The sequence below is a fragment of the Bactrocera dorsalis genome, chromosome 2 (assembly GCF_023373825.1).
Source record: "Bactrocera dorsalis isolate Fly_Bdor chromosome 2, ASM2337382v1, whole genome shotgun sequence".
NCBI classification, from domain to species: domain Eukaryota; kingdom Metazoa; phylum Arthropoda; class Insecta; order Diptera; family Tephritidae; genus Bactrocera; species Bactrocera dorsalis.
This window is the reverse complement of record NC_064304.1, coordinates 37,791,051-37,817,489: the sequence shown is the minus strand read 5'-3', so window position 1 is coordinate 37,817,489 and position 26,439 is coordinate 37,791,051. Positions and strand designations below refer to the sequence as shown.

Here is a 26,439-nt window from a genome sequence, read left to right as displayed (position 1 = left end):
TCGGGTTTGGAATGCACCGGTATCGGTTGCCACGCTATATCTTTATTCCAAATCTCAGCGCCTATTGGAGGATACAGTCCGGCCAAATTTGATAGCGCACTCGCCAGCGTGCGATCGACATCGGTTGAGCGCACATAAATCTCATTCTCGGAGTAGGTTTCATTTAATAGCGTGTTATAGCGTTGACGTAACCATTTACCAAGCTGATAGTGCTGGTTTTTCCCCGTCTGTAATTGGAAAAAGCAAAAACGCGTTAGTTTGAAATATAATTTAATGATTTTAATATTAAAATCTATATGCATTTGTAAATTATATACTATGCATGTATTTAAATGAACAACAGTTGTATTTCATATAATCTAATTCGCCAAAGTGGATGGTGATGCTTTCTATTTTCTCTACTCTTTTAAAGAAAACACTTCAAAATTAATGGGGGGATGCTTATTATCACTCGAGAGAACATTCTTTCGCATTTATTTTCTGAAGATTATCTCTTTAAAATGTTGGCCGCGGCTACGACTCTGATGGTCCATCCGTTGAGTCCAATTTTCGATGACTCGTTCGAGCATTTCGACTGGTAACTGGCGAATGACACCCGTGATGTCAGGGCCTGAATCGAAGCGGCATTGTCCGCATAAAGTTTAAACTTTACATATTTCCACAGGAAAGAGTCTAATGGTGTAATATCACACGATCTTGGTAGCCAATCGACCGGCCCTCAACGTGAAATTATCTGCTCACCGAAGTGTTCTCTCAATAAAACCACCACCACGATGATTCCACCGGCCCTTAAATCGCACCAAACCGTTGTTTTTTTTTTTTTCAAGATGAAAAATCAGCTCGGGAATCTCTTCAAGTTTCTCTTCGTCCCAAATGTGGCAATTTTGCTTGTTTACATACCCATTCAGCCAGAAAAGAGCCTCATCGCTGAACAAAATTTGGCTCGAAACGTCGGATTTTTTGCAACTTTTCAAGAGCCCATAGAGCAAAGCAATGTCGTTTAAGAAAGTCGAGCGGCTTCAGCTCTCGCAAAAGCAGTATTTTGTAAGCTTTCAATTTAAGATCTCTATGTAAAATGCGCCAATTCATTCCATACGCTGCGAACGGGGCCGGATCGACTCTTCGCGGTCTTCGTGTATACTCTCAACTAAGTCACCATATTTTCTTCACTGCGTCCCGGGCGTGGTCTATTCATTCGAATATTATCCAATAATGAATGATTGGTCTCTAGATGGATGATGGTGTTGCGAATAGTACGCTCCGTAGGCCGATTACGTTGTTCAAGCGTAAGTCTTTCCATGATGAAATGTCAAAAAATACTGAACAAAAATAACATGACAGCTTGACACGACACACGCGGGGTCTGTCAAAAAATGGATATCGAAAAAAGTACCTCTACTTGGATCATGTTACATGAATATACTTTCTACTCGTTGGTTTTACTTTATTACGATCTCACACAGAAGGGACAATACTCTGCACAAATAAAAAAGTTTTTCATGCAAAAACTTGATTTTGATCGGTCGGTACTATATAAGATAGTGATCCGATTTAAAAAAAAAATTGTTTGGAGAACTTCATTTCAAACGTTCAGTTTGTATGGCAGCTATATGCTATATCCACATATTTTCTTTGTTTAGTTGAAGAATACTGTCGGAAACGAAACAAAATCATTAAATAAATATGATAGATAGATGTTGAATAATATAACGGTTATCTATTTATATGCCTTATAATGGAAAACTTTTAGCAAAATCGCTATAGAAAGAGGTACATGTGCTTGTACTTTTTTCAATTTTTCATTATCAATTAATAATATGTATGATTTCGCTTCTGCACGTACTATATGCAGATATGATAACACTCCATAAATGTACATATATACATACATATTTATGTATATAAATTACTCGAATATCATCGTTAAAGACTCATTTATCAAATTAAATTTTAATTCAGGTGTGGTTAATTATAGGTAGACACTTAACGTGGAATTTTTCTATAAATATACTTACATACATAGCGTCACTTAAAATGCAAAACAACATATCATCAAATATTCGCCGTCAGATATAATAACAAATATAATATGAGTGTATGATATCCAATATATAACCATTTTATAACCAAAACTAAAATTTTGTTTAAATTTTAGTGGTTTCTATCATATTCTTTTTGCTTCGCCTGTAAACTTATGAAAAGTGAGTTACGTTATTTTGCATTTTAGTTAACCATAGGACAACAAAATTAAACGGTTGAATTCAATAGCAGAGTGATGTGTGAATCTCTATTTGAATGTCAGTTTATCTGTTATATGCCGCTTGTTTGTTCTATTCGCCGATTTTAAAGTTGCGATAGCTAACTATATCAGAATGTAGATTAATTTTACTTTAAGAGAAAATTCAAATATTCTAAAACTATATTCTAAGAGTACTATACATACACCTAAATTAAAATTTTATATGGAGAAATCTATAATGAAAGTCTTTTTTTGTTGTAAATACAGAAAATATTTCTTTTCAATTAATTTGGCATAATATGTACTGCTGAGTTGACACTTCTTGTCCAGTGCAGTCCAATATAATTCAGTTACGTAAGCACGACCACCGTGGGAACGGTTTAAAAACGTACATTTAACCAAGCTAAAAATCGGTTTTGTGATTTTATTGCATTTTCAAGTAAAATTACAGTTATCAAGCAAAATTTGTGTACTTGAAAGATAAAACCCCATAAAATTCATAAAAAAGATATAAAATAATAAAATTATGGCCATAAGTTAATTTATTATTTTTAGTGCCGTTATTTGCCTTTGTACAAACCAAGGTTTAATCTTAAATAAATATACATTTCATAAATAGCAATTGTGTTACATTTCTTTATGGCAGCAAAATATTGAATATGCATTGTTATCATCTGACTATTGTTTCCCGATTTTCAGCGTCACGTGACTTATCAGTTTACAAGTAACGTGCAGATAATATTTTTGAAAGTACTATTTGCTGATCTTATTGTTACATACGCAAGCCTGTTGTTGTTTGTAATTACCATTGATAAATATGCTTGTGTAAACAACCCCTGTAGGAAATTGCTATAAAAAAAAAACTTTGTAAATCTATATACATATATATTATGGATTCGAATGCGATTTGAATGTGAAAACGTTTTTGCGAATAAAAGAATATAAAGGATTATGATTGAAGCGTAAATATGAAAATGCTTGATACAAATATTAAATCAAAGGCGAAAAAAAATTATGGTTCCATTTGGTATTTTGCTCAAAATTAAAATAATAATAAATTTATGTTTTTATTTGAATTTTACTCACATGAATATCATTATTATTATTATTATTATTATTATTATTATTATTATTATTATTATTATTATTATTATTATTATTATTATTATTATTATTATTATTATTATTATTATTATTATTATTATTATTATTATTATTATTATTATTATTATTATTATTATTATTATTTACGAGTTGTTTTCACTTTTCACATAATTGAGATATAAACTACTCTATCTTTTAAGTTAGAACATATTGAACACAGTGGGCTAAATTTTACTAAAATCGATGCAGTAGTTTAGGAGTTTACTTCGGACAAAATGTGACACGTGATTTTTATCCATATGGAAAGTTTAAAAATTATAAATTTATAAGAAAATATAGTTTTACTGTTATTTCTGTTCAAATTTCAGTTTTTTCGGTTTAATTTAGTTCAATTCAATTTTAGTTTCAATTTAATTTAGCTTGATTTCATACATTTATATTATAAAAATAAATTATTTTTATTTTTTTACTTTCTTCTTACGCGATTATAGCCGAGTCTGTTGGTATCTTTTTTTTACTTGAGCAATTAAAAATTTTCCTACAGGCTATCAACCATTATCGCTTGAATAATTTTTAGCGTCTTTGCAGTCAGCAGTCAAACTCGTGCGCACTAAATACTCGTGCATACAATGTTTTACTCGTAATGTAACTGTAAGCAATTTGAAGCGGCAAACATTTGACCGAAAAATATTATAATGGAAATAGTAATAAGACTCTATTTATATACACTTCTATTTGTATGTACACAAGTGTCTTGTTTGTGCTCATTAAACTGAAATTAACGCCACTGATTGTTGGCTGCAAATAAGTATGTGCATATGACAATACTGGACGACTATATGCGCGCTCTTAATTCAATTCTTAATGGCATTTATTGTAAGCAATAATGTAGGCATATGCATTGAAGTCCATAGACAATATTAGTCATTTATTAATAGGAATTGCGATAAGCCAATAAGCACTTCTCGGTTATTATGAGCATATAAATACAAACATCAACAAAGGCGTACATATGTACATACGTACATACATATATACATACTGGCATATTTAGCCACATACAAACTCATACTAGAAAGATACTAACAACAGCAGCGCTTTGTTGTGGATTTCGTTAACAAATGGAGGTAATTGAACCTAAGTAATTACGAAACGCTACTCCCTGGTAATCATTAAAAATGAATAATTAATGATTTCTCAATAGAAAATATATATGTATATACTACCGCCATTATCAGCTGAAAGTGGACTAATTAATGAACTGATTGAGATTAAAGTAGCAACAACTTGAATAAAGTACAAATTTTAAGGTTATAGCTTAGAAGTTCATGTTGAAAAAAATTTAATATTTGAAATCAAGACATTAGGAAAATTACACTGCATATATTATTTTTTTCTCTATTTTGTTTTTGTTAAGTTACACAGCAAAAAAATAATTTTTTTTTATTTTATCTTTAGTCACTAAAATATCAAAAATTTTCTTTAAATAGATTCTATCATCTTAGAAAGTTGTATATGAAAAAAAATTAATTATAATTCTGATGCCGTTAAATAACTGCTAAATAACTTGATTAGATAATACTTTTCTTATATAAAAAGGATTTTTTCACAAATTAAAGAGCAGCTGAAAATACTTTTGTTGAAAAAATACAGATCACCCTAATGTCAATTCAAAAACCGAAAGCTAATGCTCTACAAATATCTTTACTTAGAGATTAAATTGTAACACTTGCGAACACATTTTTAAGATACCTAAATGCATACAAACACACATCCATATGTACATAGGTATCAGCATATACATATGTACATATGTTTCACATGCGTGTATAGTATGTACATTAGACTGGGTCGACAGATTACGGGGAGCCAAAAACACGGCAACATCAGCGTATGCGGAAAACGTTCTACGGATCATTCTGAACAACTCTGCTTATGGGCTTAAAAACGCTTTCGACCCAGCAAGTTTTAAGACAAAGTTTTTTTTAGGGATTGTAAAAATAAATGTGAAATTTAAAACTGAACCACATTTTGATATTCTATTGATCATTTGACGGCATCGACATTTCACGCTTACGCGATTTTATAGAAAAAAAAATCGACCCGCTCTAATGTATGTATATAGATATACTTATGTATTTATATGTATGTATATTCAAAGTCTGTATTCAGCACCAAAACATTTCTTTCCTTATTTTTATTTTTTATATTTAATATTTAAGAATGTTGAATTTCTTTTGCTCAAACCTTCTGCTAATAGACATGCACCCGCGAAGAGTATTGCAGCTTCGATGCAGCCGAAGTTAAAGGTTTTTCTTGTTTTTATGAAAGTTTCAATGATAAAATAAAAAAATAAAAATTAAAAAATAGTAAAAATATAACGAATGAAATAACTGAAAGTCAGTAAAATTTAACACAACCTAAATATAAAAGAAAATATTTAAACATTTGAGTAAGTAAATATGTGCTTTTTTATTATAGGCACCCAAATGAATTCATTGTATAACCTCATTTTAAAAAATTTTGTATAACATTTCTACTGAGAAATTGAATTTAGATTTTCTTATAATTTTTCTAGTTCTTACGAACTTACGTACGTTTACCCACATACTTATGTACATATAAATATATTTACGTATTCGCAAATTCGTTATCACTTTCGGATTCAATGAAAGACAAAGTCGTATGCCGCCTGCATTGCAGTAAATTAGCGATAGACTGATAAAAAGTTTACACTGTTTAGCACAAAAATTAATTTCTAAGCTTTTATACACTTCATAGATCACTGTGATAAAGGTAAATGATAAGTAAGTAAAGATAAATGATAAACAAGTAAAAGTATAAATTTATGCTGATAATCGAGCACTCAAGTTGCAGAAGTATCTTTGAGCGATGTTTTAAGGAACATTCTTCAAATTCTGATAGAAATATACTTATACAGATTTCTTAAATGAAAGCAGATGTGTTCTATCTAGATTTCGAATCGTTACGATTTCGCACAACTCATGCTGCCGCAAAGGCAATACCTTTCATAATTTCAACTACTACAACGAACCTTTGGAAATTTTGAACAATATTTCTGTACACAATTTACAAAGTAACGCCGCAAAGTTTCGAAATAAACAAAAAATTGTTTTACAATAACAAATTAGCCAATTTCTTCGTCAAATATCGATTTTTTTCCTGCCAAGTGTTCTTAAAAATTGAATTGCGACAAAGTCTCTCGGCTTTACCTGGTAAAAGCATTTAGCTAATGATATAATTTTGCTTGTTTAAAGTCAGGTAATCCAGCATCGAGTTATGAGAAGCACCGCAATTCAACTTCTTTTCCGAAACACTCCAGATAAATTGCTGCCATTGCCTAATACACTAATCTTCAAATGTCAATCAAATCAAATAGTTTAAATGATAATTTTTAAGTGTTTCATAAAAAAATCATATTTTTTATTGTTGTTTTACACGAATTAACCCTACTTCTCCTTTAAGCGAAGTGCAACGCTTGCAAAGACAAATCAGGTGCCATATGGCAGCTTCGCTAAACTTACAAACACTCAGCATATGCTAACCTGACCCATGCATGCAAAGATAAGAAACTTAATTATTGCCCTAACGAAGTAATAAAAACAAACTATGATTTTCGCACTTACATTTGTGAGTTCACCCCAGCCGACCGGCCAGTACTCGCGATTCTTCCACGGATCTGTTGGGTATGGTTCAATTGGCGTGCGGTCGCCGTGACGGAAGAGCTGTAGAAGTGCACAAACAAACAAAAAAGTTAATTATTAAAAATTCGTGCGTACTGGGCATTGTTGGTCATTAACCAGGCATTTGTTTATCGGTCAACATACTTGTATGTTCATACAACCAAATTCACGGAGTACACACTTACCACATGGGAGAATATTAATTTTCCCTTTAAAGCAGCTGACAACGGATTGCTAATTCCACGTTGCTCTCCGCTTTGTTGTAGTGTTGTTGGCAGCTCCAAGTCCGCCAAAGTTAGTGAAGCACAACACAAAGTGAAGAACACGAAGACGAAGAATAGCTGCCTATGTGGGAACAGCCGCAGCGGCTTAAAAATATTTGGTGATTTTAGCATGCCGTTCGCAGGTGTTTGCAATGTTGTTTTTCTTGTTTATTTTATGTCTTTTGTTTTGCGCGTATTTCCGCTTCTTATTCAGCTTTTAGCCCGCAACAACCAACTTGTTTCACGGCAAGTTATAAAATAATCGTGTATTTATTCGCGCGTTTCACAAAAACTCAACGCAAAAGCAAATGTTGAAGTTAGAAAATAAATAAATGAATATATATGCGTGTATGTGTGTATGTAGGTATGGCGATTCGTGATATTCGTTTTGCTCATTTATTTTGGTATCTTGTCGCAGAGGTTTGTCAATGCGCTGTGTTCCCGTTTCCTGCTCGCTCTCTTCCTTACCGACGGTTCGCCGTCTATGTCCAAGTGTCCAAGTGGGAGGCTCGTTTACACACTTTGTTCAATGTTTAGACATTTATATGCGACTTTTGTGTGCGGCCTTCTTCGTTGGATATCGCACAGTTAGTAATTGCAATTTTATAAATTTAGCTGCAATTCAATATTCTGCATTTGCACGCGACTGCGTGTGTATGTTTGCTGTTGTTGTTGCCTTCGTCACCTTCTCCGACTTCTTCGAGTACCCGTTGGCCTTTGTTTGTTTGTTGTTATTTTGCGTTCACTTCAACAAAGCACTCGCACAAAGTAATTTTGTACCGTCGTCGCTGCTTTTTTGCATTTGAATCTTGCCCATTATTTCAATAAAGCCGTAAAGTATATGAATAAAAATTTAAAATCACAAAATAATGAAGTAATCTTCAATTCCCTTGTTGTGGCAGTGCGCCGAGTCAAGACTGTTTGTGACTTTGACACCGAACACGACGACAGCAACTGTGCGAAGATTCGCAGTCGCAATAATTCAATAGACTCGCGGTAGAGCTACACTGTAGCTGCTACAGCAAAGAGAGTGTATGCGTTGGAAAAAAAACCGCTCCAAAGCGCTTTCACCACTGCTCAGTGACAGCTAAACAACTGATAAAAGCCTTGAAATAATCTTTGACAAATATCAAAATATTGTATGTTTTGTTGTTTTGGTAAATTCGTTTTGACGGCTGGCTAGGTATAGTCACTACATTGTGTTTTCAAAGAAAAATACAGAGAGCATTGCACTGCAGAGCTCCCACTGTGCATTTGGCAGCATGCGTGCATATTGTACATATGCATATGAGTGCAGTGAGTGACGGCGGCGTCGGAGAGTGTGCATATTTTGGAAAGAGAGTTGAATTATACAACTGAGTGTTGATGCTTCCATTACAGGTAAACATGTCGTTATTTAAAACAAAGCGTTTTGGAAGTATTGTAACTTAATTAATTATAACAGCGATTTGTTCAAGATTGATATAACAATACAGTTAGACCTAGATTTACAAATGCTGCATCTATTGCACTCACTTAAAACAAATTATTACAATATACTTGCCATAAATGTGTATAAAATTTAAATATGCGCCTAAAAGATGCAACACAAAAAGATAAGAAGTATGAAATTATCTGCAACGTAGCTTAAATACAGTAAATATATTTAGAAAAAATGAAAACAGATTTCTTTATAACTAACAATACACAAATTAAAAAATTAATTTAAAAAAAATTTTAATAAACAAAAATGATAAAAAATTTTACTAAAAATTAAAAAAAAAAGATATTACAAAAAAATGATAACGAAAACAAAAAAAATTAATAACAGTATTATAAAAAATTAAAAAATAAAAATAAATTAAAAAATAAAAATAAATTTAAAAAAATATTGCGTAAAAACTTAAAAAAAATATACATTAATTTAAAAAAAAGGAAAGTTTCAAGAATAACCCATGTGCATGACTCTTTAGTTAAAGAGCTGAACTGTCTGTTACAACGGCAGTCGGATCTATGTAACCGGAACAGGCCCGGACTTTTTATCCGGCCAAGGACGACCGGCATAACTCCAGCGCTACAACATCAATTCTTAATTTACAATGGTGAGCATCCTTTATTTTCTTTGTCTAAAAAACTCATACTATGCACTTAACGGCTTACCTTGTTAGCTGTACAGAACTGATTCGTCAGTGGTTAATTTTGTCGAGTAGTTCTGGTTTAAGCATTTTTATTAAGAAAATAACAGTACTGAAACTACATATTTTATCTTACATAAAAAATTAAGTGTTTCTTTATTCAATTATATTGCATAAAATGATGTACTATAACTAAAGCAAGATTTGAAATAGATATGTGCGAAAAACAAAAACATATTTGCATTGTTATTGTTTATTTATATACAAACTTAAGTATATTTTTTTCATTTGAAAATAAACACATATCAATATTCGGTCAGGTATTGTATTGTTAATACTTTTCACACATAGAATCTGTTACGCTACGTTATGTACGGCGTGATTGTAGGTTAATCTCGTTTAAAATCTTCTTGCCATTTGCAATTAAATTTTATTCATAGTTGAAAAAATGATCGGCGTAATTTGTCTGTAAATTTGTAATTTTCCTATTTAATTATTTTGTTCTATACTTAGAATATGCTATGTTCTTTACATTTGATAGTTAGTATATACAAAATGTTGACGACCTTGCGTTGCTTATATACTATTATTTTTTGATTGTTAATTATTATAAAACTGTAGTAGTTTACATGACTCAGTGAAATTTAGTTTGTTTTCGAATCACACATTAACTTTTCGTAGTAAAGTTCTCGCACATGTGCGCTCGTTATGAATTACCTATTCATATAGTTAGTCTAACTGTAATACACGAATTCCACATTATCTACTCAGATAAACGGATTGGTGAACTCGCTTACTAGGGGTTATTTTCAAAAACGTTGATAGGGCATCGCATTTTGACGTGGGCCATTGCTGTATTTAAGAGAAATCGTAAAATATATTTTAAATATAATAACAAATATTTATATCAAGAATATATAAGACTATTTAGAGATCATATTTTAACAAGCCAAACTATTTTCCGTAGCCACTTTACGGTATATTGTTCATTCATATTTTGCATATAATGAGAAACACACATTTATACAAAATCCCAGATTTTCGCTCGTTTGTCAAATCTTTTCCATGGCTTTTAAAACAACTTTGAACAGATTTCCTTTTTATTGCATTATAAGATAAAGTATAAAGAAAATTAATCTTACCGTTGATTTCCACCACCTCGACCGGCACGTGCATCCCCTCCGCGGCCACCGAATCCCTGTGCTCCAAGTGGTGGGAAATTACTACTGTAATTATTTTGCGCAGAAAATCTTTCATTATTGCCTCCACCATCACGCCTAAATCCGCTGCGACCGCCACTATTTGCATTGCCATCACCTTGACCATTGCCAAAACCGCCATGAAATCCACTACGAGCCGGCATATTATTTCCATGGCTAAAACTAGAGAAAGTGAGCATTTTTAAAATCAAAAGTCACTAATCATTTAAGCTTTTATGTGCATTTCATTCTAAAGCTCACAACCTAACTCACCCATTTGAACCGTTGTTATTTCTTCGACTAAAAAGACCATCGGTGGTGATATTTGATGGGCCAGCATTATTTTGCATTCCACTTCCACCAAATGTACCAACAGAATTACCACCAGCAAAAGCAGTATTACCATTACCAAAGCGTTGACCACCACCCCCGCGTCCGCCCATAGGTAAGGCGAAACCTCTTCTATCCTGACCCTGACCTCCAAAACCCTTATTAGCGCCATAACCTCCGCCCGAATTGTTGCCATAACCGTCGTTGTCATTGAAATTGTTCATGCCACCAAAATTACTGTTCCCATCAAACGTTTGTTTGTCCCAGTTATGGAAATTTTGCTGTCCACCATCATTTACACCACGATCGAAACCCCTAAATCCGCTGGCATTGCCACTATTGAAGTTGCCTCTTTGATTACCACCAAACATTCCGCCACCGTCGATCGAATTTCCACCCGGACCATCATTTCTTCGATTATAAGGCATGTTACGTTGTGGCTTAAAGTGATCATTACGTATAGCACCGCTCCTTTCATTAAATTTATTTTTTGGTGCGCCACGTCCTGCATTATTACCAAAGTTTTGTCTATTATTGCCACCATCATTTATATCACTATCCCTTCCTCCTGGTCTGCCACCACGATTTCCTGGTCCGGAATTCCTACCGCCTTGACATAGGTAAATTTATAAAAATGTTAATAAATGCAATAATCAATACATTAAATATCCCAATTTTACCTCCTACACGTGCTGCGCCGCGTGACCTTATATTTCCGCCTCGTCCATTGTCCGCATTTGCTTTCCTATCTTTCGGCCGACCCAGCTCTACAACAATCATTTGTCCTTTGAATTCGGAGGCATGTAGTGCAGTAATCGCTGTGTTGGCCATTTCTTTTGTTTCCATGTGCACAAATCCACAACGATTCATAACATCACATTCTACCACAACACCATAATCTTCAAATAAACGTCGTAATTCCTCAGGTTTTGTGCCGGGCGGCAGGTTACCCACAAATATTTTTGTCTAAAAATCCGGAATTTTGTAAAACAAAAAATGAAATACACGAACGTCATAGCACAAGTAAAATAATTATTCAACGTTGCGTAAAGATTTACAAAAATGTGCGCTGATATACTTACCGCCATTTCGGTGGGTTGTTGAGATATTTGTTTAGACTTCTAAGTATTTTTGTTTTGGGCCTTTAGTAGTTTTCAATATTAGCGTTTTTCACCTGTATACGCAGCCAAAACTTTTCTTAATAAATGATTAACAAAAATGCCGCTAGAAAATTGTGAAAATGGCGAAGAAAGAAGAATGAAATAGTGCCACATAATTTATATATAACCAGCGTTGCCATCAGTTCTGAATAACAAAGATAAAAAATAAAATTATAAACGGGAACGCTCGTTTTTTGACAGTTCAAACTGCAATGACATTAGTAAATAATTTGTCAGATAAATTAAATCGAGCGTATACAATTATGAAGACTTCATAACTGAGAAACTCTTGGTATCAGTGGATTTCGTCACGTACGTCTACACAGGGTGCAACCCAAGCTAAAACTTATTTTGCTAATAACTTATTAATTTATTACGAATCTTTAATTATTTTCAAACTTCATATAGTTTTTTGGATTTTTAAAGAAACTTTAAAGTATTACATAAATTAAACAAACACAATTAAACTATTTAAGTCGCCGGGCTCCTCCAATAAAACATTGGCAACATTGTTCTGAAGAAGAAATGGAAGAAAATGTAGTTGGAGATAGTAGAGAATATCAAAAGTAAACAAACAAATTTATAAACAATTGTATAAAATGTATGCCGCAGCCGACGAAGAATATTTTTGTAATTATAATAGTAGCAACAATACTGAAAGTATTTTACCAACAGTGGAACTGATGGTCAACTTTCGTTTGGATGGTGAACGTATGAAGAAGCCTTGCATTATTTGTGCCGAGAAGATTGCATTCAAAGGATTGCTTGTAAGTTTTAAAATATCGAAAACAATAATTTTTTCAACAAAAATATATCAATTAAAGCAATTACGGTTGACGGAGAAAAGTGATCAACGCCGCATGTACATTACAACGGTGGATGGTTGTTCATTCAATGAATTGAAGCAGGATCAGTCATTGCATGTAACATTTGCTGGTTTCATAGAGAATTTGGCAAGAATGCTTCAAGACTGTAGGTCGGGAAAGCTTGAGTTAGCATTGGTACAAAAACAGTGCAACTCTGCAGATGAATCCATTAGCTATCAGTTGCAATTTATTGAAATGCGTAGTTTTAAGAATCTCATCCATTTATGTCTACCTAGTCGTATTGCCCCCTTGAATATTGTACTATTCTATATGAGCAGCAGGTTTGATGTCATACAGGTAATATGGTATTTTTTTTTATTTGGTTACTACAGTTTGCTAAGTCTAAATTTCTAAATTAGAAACGAAATCAGTCACAAGAAAATCAAATACAGGCCTTGCAACAGGAAGTCGACATGCATATGCGTACTATTGACCAGTTAAATGCAGAAAATGGGAAGCTGAGTGAGAATTTGGTAGATAACTCAAGAAATTTAAATCAACGCCACTCCGAAGAGTTGAAACATTTGCAAGAAAATTTGCGTAAAACAGCGGAACAGAAACACATCGAAAATGAACGTAGCCAAAATAAAATTACAGCACTACAATTGCAAATAGACAAGCTAATTTCTGACAAAAATAGTATGCAAGCAGAAAAAATGTGAGTTATAAATTTGACATTAATTGAAAATAGACAATTTATGTATTTTACTTAAAAAAATCTGTCATTAACAATATCAATTTTATATTTTAGTAAAGAGCAAAAACACATTGAGATCCTAAAGGATGAATTATCTAGCGCTAAATCACAGAGTTCAACGCTAAAGGAACAAATTGAAAGGTTGCACGTAGAAATATCATCTTTAAAGAATACCGAGCGCAAAAACGAGATGCATTTAGTGGATGCTCGAAATCATATTTCTGAGCTTCAAGAAAAAATTAAAAAATATGACAAAGCCAAGGTAACATATAAAGTGATATATTTAAAAACTTTTAATAATTAGCTGTTTCGTTAGGCTGATGTAGTCGCTGAACTTGAGGCGGAGAAAAAAATTTCACAAACAAAGCGAAAAGCACTCGAAATGGCCGCAGAAGAAATATCTAAGGCAAATGAGATCATTCTAAAACAAACACAAGAACTTATAAAACTCAAAAAGACTGTTAGTTGGCGAACCGAGGTTGCACTTCAACAGGAGAAAGCAATCGGAGATAAAGATAAACTACTGCAATTGCGAGAAAAAGAATTGTCGCAAGCACGGACTACCATCGAAGCTTTGCGCGAAGAAATACCACAGCAATTGGATTCTATGCGAAAATTTGCTAATACATTGGAACGAAAGTATAGTGAACGTAAGTTTTCATATTTATTGTATTTTGCTGTCATAAATAAGTATTTTTGTAGAAATCAATACATTGCGCGAGAAATTAAGTTCAACTGGAAAAGATAATATACCACAACATGTATCAACTACACCACTGACCTCTACCCGTCGCAAATAATCAACTATTGGTTATTTCTTTTTGCAATTTAAAACCCACCGTAATTTTGTACAAGTTCTGTTATTTAATGAAATTTTATATAATAAATAAAAAAACAAACAAAATTTATATTTGAAATACTAACTAGTCATCGTAGCCCACAACGGTTTCACCAGCGTGCGCTGTGCCAACATTAACAGCTTGAAAGAATTCTTGGTTGGACTGGTTTTTCTTCAATCGTTCTCGTATTAACTCTTCAATTGTCTTTTGCGTTCGCCGTTCCAACCGTTCTAATTTTTTTGCCACATCACGTTTTAAATCCCAGTCAGGTTTTCTAGGCGCCAAATTTGCTATATCAATTTCGTCAATAACCATAGGTTGCCGCAAAAGTTCGAGTTGATCTTCCACAGCTTTCACAATGTCACCAGATGGTCCTTTCTCTAAAATTTCACCTTCAGTATTTTCATTTTGGGTCTGCACAAATAAAGCTTATTAATGTACGTCATATTATTAAGTTAAGCCATTTAGAAAAAAGTTCCATAGTTAGGAAGTTTCTCTGTTCCTTCGCTGTTTGTGTCTTTATCAGTTTTATTTGCTTTCTCTTGCAATTGTCGCAAACGTTCCTTACGCTTTAGAGACTCTTCTGATAATTTACCTAATTTATTTACGTCGATTTCCATGCCTTGGGAATTGAAATGAGAAAACAATAATAACATGCTAAACAAAATAATAACAAATTGTTTATACTAATTGACATTTACAATCTTATCATTGCTGCCAAATTAGAAAATAAATAAACTGTTCTCACTATGATGCTGCCAAATTTTTGCACAGTTGTGTGCTGTTTTTGTAAAGTAATCAAATTCGGTCAAGTTGGTTGAGTTCTTGTTACGATTTGCGATCAAGTTTATTTTCATAACTGAAGAGTTAAATGATTATTAATAATGAAATATCATAGCTTGTGGCTTTTTGTTATATTTCTTTGTGTCGGTTACAATAATCAATTGGTGCAGAGCACACAAGATGAAGACAGCTGGATCGATCCCGATGCTTGGGGACGTGAAGAATATCTTCAAAATCCACAACGGAGCAAAACTAAATATCAAAGTGATGAATCCATGGTAGACTCGAAATGCCCCGTATGTAAGGACCACAACCATAGTGAAGAAGCCGTCGCACTGATGTATTATAAAAGACTCATTGCAAACTTATTTAATAGCGACTTTTTCAAGGTGCGTCATTAATTACACAAATATTTGGTAGTTACAGATATAGATGTAAGTAGATGATGACATCATAGCCCCACACACAAGCCGGCATTTGGCAATGTGTTACAGTTTATGCACATGTTTTCGTCGAATCAATTATATTTTTATATCTTCTTATTTAGCGTAATGACTTAACTGGAGAATTTACTCGTTCATTAATATTCACTGCTCTGCCAGCTCAGTTAGAACAGCTCAAAAACTTAAATGACCCACGCGATTTGGATATGATTTTATCAAAAATTCTGTCAAAGACAAGAGTGCCTACTCAAACAGATTATTATAATTTTAATAAAAAAAACCAAGCAAATGGTAAAATTGTTTTTGCCCTTATTTGGGATATCATCAAGGATTTGGGACAGTTATTGAAAGTTTCCGAGGTGAGTGAGCTTACAGTTTCATATCCTACATATTGATATGGTTATAAATTCTCCATATGGAATGTTGTTTGTTATTTTAGATTTTAAATAAAATTGTATATTCAGTCTGGAAATAGAAAAACATACAACATTAAATGTCATGTTTATTTCGTTTATTTTCAAGGTTCAATTTTTACTTGGAGCTGGTGGTTTGCTACTGATTGGTTGGCATTGTCATCGAAAATATAGCATCGGTATTATTACAATGATTGTCGGAGCCGTTGTGTGCTTTGGATATTTCCACACGTATTTGGAATGTAATCGCGTAAGTATTTCATATTTTCATCGTTCATCTCAATAACTAATTATCGAATACTTATAGAAATTGGAAGCTGAACGTTTATTAGAAATGCTTGCACGTCAGGAGCAGTTAGCACCGCAAGAACCCCGATGGTACACGCCCATCGTAAGCTTTTTTACTTTCAGCGAGCAACAGGCCCAAAAGACCAAAAGGGAATATATCAAGTTTGTATTCGTTTATCAATTGTACATTATTGAAATTAACTATATTTATTTTTAACTAGACAAGCAAGTCAACTAAATATGAATTTCTGTCGACCCGATCATGTGTTTCTTCTGTATGCCAATGACCTGTTCTTAAAGCAACTGTCATTTCTGATAGACAAATCTGTTGAAACAATGGAAACACTTCGAAGTAATTGCCCTTTATAACGCTATGCACAATTAATAAAAAAAAAGTAATAATAATTATAATTACAGACAGTTTGAGCTTCCCATTCAACTATATAGCAGGCGTAGTGCTAGTCTTCCTTATTGGCTATTATGTAAAATGGACATTCAAGTATATTCTAAGTCCACGTGCTTGGTACGGCGTATGGCAGCAACATGAGTATTCAACGCATCGCGGTGGCCTCCCTGCAAGCACAGGTACGGCACTTCATGAAGATCGTATTTCTGGTGAAAATTTAAGAATACTTTTGAACGCCATTAGCGGCGCGACGTCGTCGAACCAGATTTCGATCAGCAATACAACCGCCACGGCGGCTTTAACACAAGCAACCGAGCAGGGTTCTGGTGTGCAGGAAATACTGGCGTCATTAGAAAACGGTAGCGCTGATACAGCCTCTGACACTTCAATGTCCGAGAAGTTACCGAAATCAAAAGAAAACTCCCCACAGAAGCAAACAGATGAAAGCGTTAACAATAATGCAACGGCAAAGCAGCAGGATATGTCGAAGAGTGCTAAGGAAGCACACGACATAAAGTTGGAAGACATATTGGATGAGGAAGCGTAACAAGCGTAGTACTGCTAACATTTATTTTTATATAATAATTTATTTATTTTTTTTATTCATTTATCACTTTTTCATAGTAGCACTGTGTGTGAACAATGTAACACAACGCTTATTGGTTTAGAGAGAAAAAAAATGCAAAAGCGAAGCTCGTTAAATGTTATAATTTTAACTTAGAAAGTAAAGTACGTTATTTATGTTCTAAGATACAAGCAAGCAACTAGTAATTATGGCAGGAACCATGTGATATGGATTGAAAATAATACTGTTAAAATTTACTTTTTTTATACATATATTTCTGCACAAAAGTTGTAAACGATTTCAACTACATATAATAAGTAAAAATAATTATGCAACATTAAAAGAACTACAAACGGTTTGCGACCAAAAATCAAAAATGTTTGTCTGTATTAATTACCTTTTGGAATATTTTGCTATGCTAAATAGCTATTACAATGAAATAAGATAAATGCGTCAATTATTTTTAATTGGATTATTGGATTTTTATTTCAACTATTATTTTTAAAGTTGTTTGTTACAATATATACTATATAAGTATAATATATATAAATACATATATTATGATTTGTTTAATTTTTTATCGTATTTGTTTAAAGCTATGTCTAGCATTTGTGTGTAATATGTTTATGTTTATTATTAGCTCAAACAAATACAATACATACCGTCATTCTCGCTTACTGCTATTGGTCACTGCATTCTCAACAAATGCATACATATGTATGTATAGTACTATATCTTGTAATCTTGTATAAGTGTCGACTCTTAACGTTATATATTTGCTACGTATAAGTTATGTTTAACTTAATTAATTGTTTGAGTACTTAAATTCATTCATTTCGAAATAAACAGCTAATATGCTTAACTTTTTTATCTCTGTACAGCAGCTACGAAAAAAAATTTAGTATTATATATGTGAATGTGCTAGTATTGTATCTATATATGCTAAAGCGCACTTGTTTTATACATTTGCAAAATTTACTTAGTAAAGTGAATATGCATAAGTGACATGAAGTGCGGTTAGGGCAAAGTAAACGCATAAAGTAGCTATATATATATTTAAAAATTGTTATGTAATCAGTTTTTTATCGAAAAAAATGTGAAACATAAAATGTCAAAGTTTATAATTCGTATATGCATTTTTCTGAGTTATTATCTCTGTCTGTTTTGCCGTCTATTACGTTAACGCTTTTATTTATAATCTATATAATCTTTATTTGTTTTAATACATGCATTTGTATATATTTAATTTACGCAATTTATAAGTATAAACTAAGTTTCTATTTATTCGTTGTATTTTTACAAAAACACGGTGTGATGACGACGGTCAAGCGCATTTAACCGTTTCGAGTTCAACTTTTTTGTTGCTTGAATAACATAATTGTAACATAACTGCACACAAAGTTGACTCTACATTGCATTGCATCATTTTTAATTAACTTCAGTTACGTAAACATTTAGCGAATTTATAAAGCTTTCTTTTTTCGCCAGATGCCAGGATTAGCTACTATCATATACATATTTATTTACATATTTGAACCAACTAAACACAGCTTTTGCTAAGCAGTTTTCGAATTTGTTTAAAGTTTTTGTAACAGTGATAAATGTAATGCGGATTTGTTAACATCAACAAATTTAAATGAAATAAATAACACAAACCGAAAACCTTAACTCTTTAAGTACGCAAATTTGAATATATGTTTTTATAATTTTATGGTAGCTGGTTTCGAAGCTCAGACTTTATTATAATTCAATTAAGTTTGCTTGAGCGGTTGTAAAGGCGCTAAAAGTTAGCGCTTTAAAGATTGCATTTAGCAAGTTACAGTTCCGGTTGACGGCGCTGGTTGGAATACCGTTAGTAGATAATAGAAATTACGATATAATTTTTCGACGCATTCGAAGGCTTTCATTTTATACCAAAAAGCCGACCGCTTACTTAATTTAAAAAAGTGAAAGCTTACAAATAGCACGAAATTTTGCATGTTGACTTTGCGCATGCGTACAGCCATGAGAGACTTTACGGCCGTAACTAAAATTTAAGCAATGTGACCTTAGAAAATTTTACGCATGTAGCAGAGAATTCTCTGGTAAATATTAACATTATTACAATTGAAAAAATTATAGCAGAACTTTAAGGGGCTATACCAGTGTGACACTTTCAAAAAAAAATTCATTGTATAGCAAATATATTTAAGTTAAATAAACATTTTGAATTTTTTTGTTTCAGCTACTCATTCGACCGGAATCATGCCAGCAGTTTAGGCACTTTTTTTCGGCACTTCCGCAGACAGCACATAACTCCGTTATTTTTCAATATTTTTGTTAAAACAGGTTTTTTAATATACATAGCTAAAAATATACTTTATTACGTCCATAGAACGTCGAAACATTCAATCTAGTACGTTCTTTTAAAAAAATTCACGAAAATCGTCTAATTTTTCATGCGTCACTCTGGTATAGCCCCTTAAGTAACTGTATTTTAGTATCGAAACATTTTATTCAATTTTTATTTTATTTAATTATATGTAATTAAATGTTTGAATCAAAGTAATAAAAGTAATACAACGAGACACAAATGCATTTTTAAAAGAAATATGTATGCTGAGTCGAAATATTAATGTTCGGTGCATTGACGTCAGGGTTGCCAATTTTTTAATTTAAAAATTTGGGAGTAAAAATGAAATTTTTACTTTTCAATACCGGTGTTGAGTTTAAAACTTCAGTTAATAAATGTTATTATTATTTTTAAAATTATTTTTTAATAGCGTTGTTGGATTTTTTTTTAATTCAGCATGTGGGATTATTTTTTTTTATTCCGTATTTAGAATTATAAAAAAAAATAATTCAAATATTAATTCAATAATTTTTTGAATGTAGTATTTACAACCCTGATAGGCATAACCTCAAAATTAGTATCAAATTCGAAATAAGGATTTCAACTTTAAATTATATTTTTTAAAGTACTTCATTAACACCGTATTTTATTAAAGCAAATAATATGTTTAGCATTAATTACGAAATATTTATGTATGTACATGTGTATATTATTTTTCAGTGACAATTTAATATAAATTTTTCTTTACTAGGTAATGAAATTAAGTTTTTCGTATTTTTTTGAAGTTTTTGTACATAAATGTAAAGAATTGAAGCTAAGCTTTTGGTTTTGAATATACTTTAAATATACGTTTAATTTTTATTTATTAATACTAATTTTTTATTAGTTATAATTATTAATATAATCATTATTTTTAAATTTATTTATCGATAAATTGTAAATCTTCGCTATTTAATTATTTGTTAATTATATTTATTAATTTATTTTCAATTTTCTATTATTATTTTTATTTTCAATTTTTGATTAAATTAATAATAATTTATTTCTTATTATTTTATATTTTTTATTGATCCCTTTATGTTTTTAATAAGTTGTTTTTATACATGTTTTGTGTTACATTTATGTATTAATTTATTTTTAATTTTTGATTAAATTAATAAGAATTCATTACACACCCCGACAAAATTAAAAAAAAAAATTTTGCTTCTTGAATTTGATATAGCTTTTTTATACCACCCACTTACCTTATGACCTGAAAAAAATAAAAAAGCTTATCAAGAAAACTAGAGCTGATAGAGACAAACTGATTACAGATTTGAATTCAGCGCAGCGCAAATTAACTACAATCAGTTGATAAATTCAAGGAAGCAAATTGCGTGTTGGCCTGTGTTATTTATTATTTCATATTTTTTATTAATCTCGTTTGGTTTTGTTATTTTTTTTAATAAATTGTCTTTTATACTTTTTTTTGTTAAATTTATTTATCATTATAGTTTTAATTTTCTATTATTATTTTTTTTTATTTATTTTTTGATTAATAATAATTTATTTTTTTATTATTTAAGAATTTTTTTATTAATCCCTTTGAGTTTTTATTTTTTTTAATAAGTTCTTTTTTATACATGTTTTTGTTAAATTTATTTATTATTTATTAATTATTTGTTATTCAGTTTTTTTTTAATTTTATTTATTATTATTATTTTTAATTCTTATCAATAATATTAAAAAAAAATTAATTAATAACAATTTATTAAAAAAAAAAATAAAAAATTTATCTTAATTTTTATTTTCATTTCTTATGTTTTTTGATCATTTTTGTTAATATTATTTATTATTATTATATTTTTTTATTATTATTAATTTAAAGTTTTAACAGTAATATTTTTTTTAATTTTGTTTATTACTATACATCTTCAAATTTATTTTATTTTCTTTAATTTTTGTTAATATTATTTATTATTATTATATTTTTTTATTATTATTAATTTTAAGTTTTATCAGTAACATTTCTTAAATTTTATTTATTACTGTACTTTTTAATTTCTTTTATTTTTATTAATTTAATTTTCTATTTTTATATTTTTATTATTATTATTATTATTTTAAATTTTTGTCAGCATCTTCAAATTTATTTATTTTTTTTTTTAATTTTTGTTAATTTTATCTATTATTTGTTTATTATTATAATTTTATACTCTATTCATGTTATTAATTTTATTATTTTTTTACTTTATTTATTAATATACATTTTTTTAATTTGAAATTATTATTATTTTCATATTTACTTAATATTTTTTTAAATTTTTTAAATTATTTATTTATTTTTTTTTTTTGCCTTTATATAATACTTATATACATTGGCAATCATTACATGCTAATAACTGCTTACCGTTAAAAATTCTACACAGTATTCCACTATCCGTTTGAATACGGGAAAAAAGCACTCTTCTATTAATTATTAATATTTAATCAAACTACGCTTTAAATATGTATGCTTATATGTATGTATGTATATCGGGTGCATTTATTCATAAAATATGTTTTTTTTAATTTTTTTTTGGTTTTATTTCGATGTTTACTGTCTTGCTTACAAACTAGTTTTGCTTAAATCAGCGCAAAAAAACTTTAAATATTACTATTTTTAATTTATATATTTACTGGTTTTCTTCAAGAAAATAGAATTCATTATGTATAATTAATATATGTATTGTTTTTTTTTGTTTTTTGTTTTAATTAATTTTAGTATTATTTTAACAATTAAAGCTTTGCAAATTTCAATTCAATTGTTTACCTTTATAATTTATTTCATTTTAATTAACATAAATGCTAAAAAAATTGCATTTTGCCTACAATAAGTTTCATAAGAAATACAAAAAAGAATTGCTTTGCAAGTATTTGCATGAAAATGCTTTTTGAAAAGCACAAATTATGAATAACAATTAATAAAATTTGAGTTTCAGCTTAAAATAGCATAACAGTACTTATTAGTTCTTAATTAAAAACTCCAATTCTTACCTCACAAGGCGTGTTTTGTTTTGGTTTCTTGTTTTTTTTTTTCAATTTAAGTGCTTCACTCCTTCGATTTTCATTTAAATAGTTAATTCAGCAAATAAGTATTACACATGTTGTTTCCTTAATTTTTTCATTTTACTTTGCTAACTTTTTTGTTGTTGTTTTACGTATTTACACAAATTATTGATACGCCTAACTTAACTGTATAAGAGCCGTAAAAGCTTAAAAGCTTTCTTTATTCACCTATTGGTTTGCTTACATTTAAAAAATTTACTTGTATGTATGCATGTATGTAGGGTATACATATGTATGTAATTCTCTTGAATTATTTATTAATTTTATCGGGGGCTACGCATGCAAGTCGTTACCGGCTTAAACTTAGTAAATATTATTGAGTATTTTGAAGCAATCAATTTATTCGCATGTATGTGTATGTGTGTATGTGTGTGTGTGCATGTAGGGTTAATTTTTTGTTGCTGTGCTGCTTAGAAAAATAAATCTATGTGTACATGTACAAATTACCTAATTTTACTTCTTTTTCAAGCCTTTGAGTTGATAAAGTTCCTACGTATGCATGCCCTATGTATGTATGTATGCATGTATACGTGTGCAAATTTTAATTTATGTTAAACGTACATTTAATCCTTTTACCCCGCTAAACTAAAATGGCTAACAGTTGCAGTGCATCCAAAAATATCGAAATTATTCCACAGATATGCGTTTGTATGTGTGTGTCTATGTACATAAGGGTGTCAGTCATTTTCCAAGTTGCTGTTTTTATCCAAAAAACATAATTTAATGCTAAGATGTCGCTTATTTTCAATTTAAACCAATCATTTTACTTTCTCACACACTTTACGAGGGATTTTTTGATCTCTTGCATGAAATTTAACTCATAAGAAAATAAGCACGACTCAGAAACTATAATATTCTAAAACAGAAATTTCCGCTCAACAAAAATTAATAATTTTTTCAATAAAAATATTCCTTTCAAAGTTATAGGCAATTAAAGTTATGCATCGAATGTATTTCGTTCATACAGTACACCATGTTGTATGAGTAACACAGAATGTAGAAATCACTCATTCATTCAAGTAATTTATACATTCTGTGTTACTCATACGACATGGTGTCAGTACATTTCATGTATGTATAACTTTGACCGTGTTTAAAAATCAACAAGACTTTTTTGCAAAGTGGAAAATATTTTATTAGAATATCACTTTTTCAATGCTGTTGGCTGGTTGACAAAGGAGGCGCATAGGCGCCGGACCGTATGCGGCCGCACTGAGCTATAATTTAACTAGCAATAATGCATGTGAAATTAATTCGTGTATATACAGACAGACAAACAGACGCACATCACTAAATCGATTTTGCTCACCATGCTGATCATTTAGCTATATATTTTATATGGTTTCTGGCGTTTTATTAATATATCCTTAATATACCCTCTTCAAGGTATACAAATCAACTTTGAAAATAATGGACACCCTAATGTATATTCATGCTTGTAAGCACCGTTGTTCATACATTCACTTGCCCAATGCAACTACTAACTACATACATATTTATCTATGCATATTTGTGTGTAAAATGTCTTAAATTTTCTTTGGTACTTCTTCCGCTTGCTGGCTGAATGCCAGTGCATTTATGCTTGTGTGTGTATGTGTTTGTGTAAAAATACTTAAGGATGTGCTATGCGTGGTAGTTAGTAATAGTTTATGTATGTATGTATAATTTATTGCTAAGTATTTAATAATATTTTACGATTTGTTGTTGCTTTCTTTTTATTTTGTTTAGAGTAATTTTTTGGCTTTCGGATGCAGTTAGTAATTGTAGTAAGTACTGGTAATTGTATAACTATGTCATTTCGTTTAGGTATAGCATGTATATATAGGTTTGTATGTACGTTAATTATTTGCCACTATTTATATATAGTATATATATATATAAGTATATGTATGTATATTGTATATGTTTTGTATCAATTATGATATATATGATTGCATAGTATGTGTATATATATATATATATTGATTAAATACCATTTGTGTGTATGTATGGCTGTGTGTGTACTTTAAATACGCACATAGACAACGGTACATTTCCTGCTATTTACTTAGATAGATTCGCTGTCGTTTAGCGAGCTGTTCTATAGTTTACAGTTTCGGATATATACAGATACAGTTATAGGTAGATATATTTGTAGATTTTGTCAATGTATAGGATATATGTTTTTTAATAAAAATTAAAATATACATAGTGTGTTGCGTTAGACAAAATTTGAAAATTTAAAAATCAGTATTTCAGGAAATTTTCCGCATAAAAAATCAGTCAATATTCTTGTATTAAAATTGATTTCAAAAAATAAAAAAAATTAAAAAACAAAAATTAAAAAAAATAAGGAATTAAAAATAGAAAATAAAAAATAAAAAAAATTATCAATATTTTCTTAATTCTTATATTAAAATTGATTTAAAAAAAGATAAATTCAAAAAATACAAAAAAAAAAATTAAAAAAAAAATAAAAATACACAAGAATCACATTTTAAGTACATACATACATATATGTATACTAATAAAGCAAGCTATCTAGATTAGATACAAAAATAATATGGCACATTATAGTTGCAAATTTTGTTCAAAGATCGCAAGAAATATTTTTTTAAATTTAATTTAATTATCAATCTTTCTCTTTTGTTTAAACAGCTGCAACACACTATATATGTATGTATGTGAATGCATTACATACGAATATATACAAATTTATATAAGTAAGTTTGTTTGTATGTTGTCTAGTATTTTCAGCGATATTTTATTGAAATTTTATTGTTTTATGAAATTTTCAAACGACTTGAGTTAAACAATAGTTAGGATTTGACGAAGAAAAAAGTACAGCATATTTTGATATGTATGTATATAAGTGTGTGTGTGTGTGTCTTGATGTTAGTGAGTTCTTCGATGAATTTTAAGTCAAAAGTTAAATTACTAAGAAATCATATTTATCAATATTTAAGCTTTGTTTAAAAGTTACATTATAATTGGAGAACATTTTTTAAACTTTTTCCAAACTATACATAGACACGCGTAAATATTTGTAGCTAATTTACAGCTTTCTCAGAAGTTAAAACTTTTCTTAAAAACAAACCACTTAGTCCAATTTTGAATACAGCGTCAAGCACGTGTAGTAAATCTAAGAAATATGGCATTCTCTTGCAAAATAATAGAGTTAGTAAATTTTTTTTGAGTATCAAGTAGGAAAAATGGCGCACGATTACGTTATTAAAACCGAAAAGCTTATAGCGTTTGGATTAAACTATATTATTTACTTGATTACGTATAAATAAAGTAAGAAAGAGAGAGCAACTGACTAAATAACTCTTTCAGGTTTATTTCATAAAAATGTCACACGCCTATAAGTATGCATTAAAATGCTTAACTAATAAGAGGTGCTGTGAAAAAAGTGAACTTGTGGAACAAATTTTTTTTTGGTATAGTAATGTATTGATGTAAGTATTAATTATTAAATTAAATATATAAATATTAATAATTAAATTAATTAAGTATTTTTGAAAAATATGTAAAAAACCTCAGAAGAAATTCTCTTTAAATTCGTTTTAAATATTCTGAAAACCAAAAAAGAAACTCTTCCTAAATCTCACAAAAGGAGAGAAAAGGG

At 30.3% G+C, this 26,439-nt stretch overlaps 5 protein-coding genes across 6 annotated transcripts; 2 read left to right on the top strand and 3 right to left on the bottom strand.

The window, feature by feature from the left end:
- LOC125775277 (prostatic acid phosphatase) lies at positions 1 to 8,958 on the bottom strand (the record flags this gene model as incomplete). The annotated part of the gene is given in 3 exon segments (XM_049450565.1): positions 1 to 227; positions 6,991 to 7,089; positions 7,233 to 8,958. Coding segments are annotated over 3 exon segments (536 nt in total), but the record flags the coding sequence as incomplete, so codon positions are not given.
- Positions 8,959 to 9,537: 579 nt separating this feature from the next.
- Positions 9,538 to 12,184, bottom strand: LOC105226395 (heterogeneous nuclear ribonucleoprotein A2 homolog 1). Its single transcript, XM_011205252.4, has 5 exons — positions 12,036 to 12,184; positions 11,634 to 11,919; positions 10,897 to 11,563; positions 10,567 to 10,806; positions 9,538 to 10,276 (listed from the first exon to the last, which is right to left on the bottom strand). The coding sequence occupies exons 1-5, from the start codon at positions 12,039 to 12,041 to the stop codon at positions 10,234 to 10,236; spliced, it is 1,242 nt and encodes a 413-aa protein (XP_011203554.2). The 5' UTR covers positions 12,042 to 12,184; the 3' UTR covers positions 9,538 to 10,233.
- Positions 12,185 to 12,359: 175 nt separating this feature from the next.
- On the top strand, positions 12,360 to 14,518 carry LOC105226398 (spindle assembly abnormal protein 6 homolog). 2 transcript variants are annotated; one of them, XM_011205256.4, is made up of 6 exons: positions 12,360 to 12,880; positions 12,938 to 13,276; positions 13,339 to 13,637; positions 13,731 to 13,938; positions 13,993 to 14,326; positions 14,379 to 14,518. In XM_011205256.4, exons 1-6 carry the CDS (start codon positions 12,713 to 12,715, stop codon positions 14,474 to 14,476), a joined length of 1,446 nt encoding a protein of 481 aa, XP_011203558.2. In that variant the 5' UTR covers positions 12,360 to 12,712; the 3' UTR covers positions 14,477 to 14,518. The 2 variants fall into 2 exon arrangements, with proteins under 2 accessions (XP_011203558.2, XP_049306520.1); XM_049450563.1 differs by having other exon boundaries at positions 12,360 to 13,276.
- A 2-nt stretch (positions 14,519 to 14,520) lies between these two features.
- On the bottom strand, positions 14,521 to 15,171 carry LOC105226397 (coiled-coil domain-containing protein 12). Its single transcript, XM_049450564.1, is given in 2 exon segments — positions 14,521 to 14,929; positions 14,977 to 15,171. Coding segments are annotated over 2 exon segments (525 nt in total). The 3' UTR covers positions 14,521 to 14,599.
- A 201-nt stretch (positions 15,172 to 15,372) lies between these two features.
- Positions 15,373 to 19,081, top strand: LOC105226396 (uncharacterized). Its single transcript, XM_011205253.4, has 6 exons — positions 15,373 to 15,687; positions 15,846 to 16,100; positions 16,264 to 16,404; positions 16,462 to 16,604; positions 16,664 to 16,794; positions 16,860 to 19,081. Exons 1-6 carry the CDS (start codon positions 15,400 to 15,402, stop codon positions 17,393 to 17,395), a joined length of 1,494 nt encoding a protein of 497 aa, XP_011203555.2. The 5' UTR covers positions 15,373 to 15,399; the 3' UTR covers positions 17,396 to 19,081.
- The last annotated feature ends 7,358 nt before the right edge of the window (positions 19,082 to 26,439 follow it).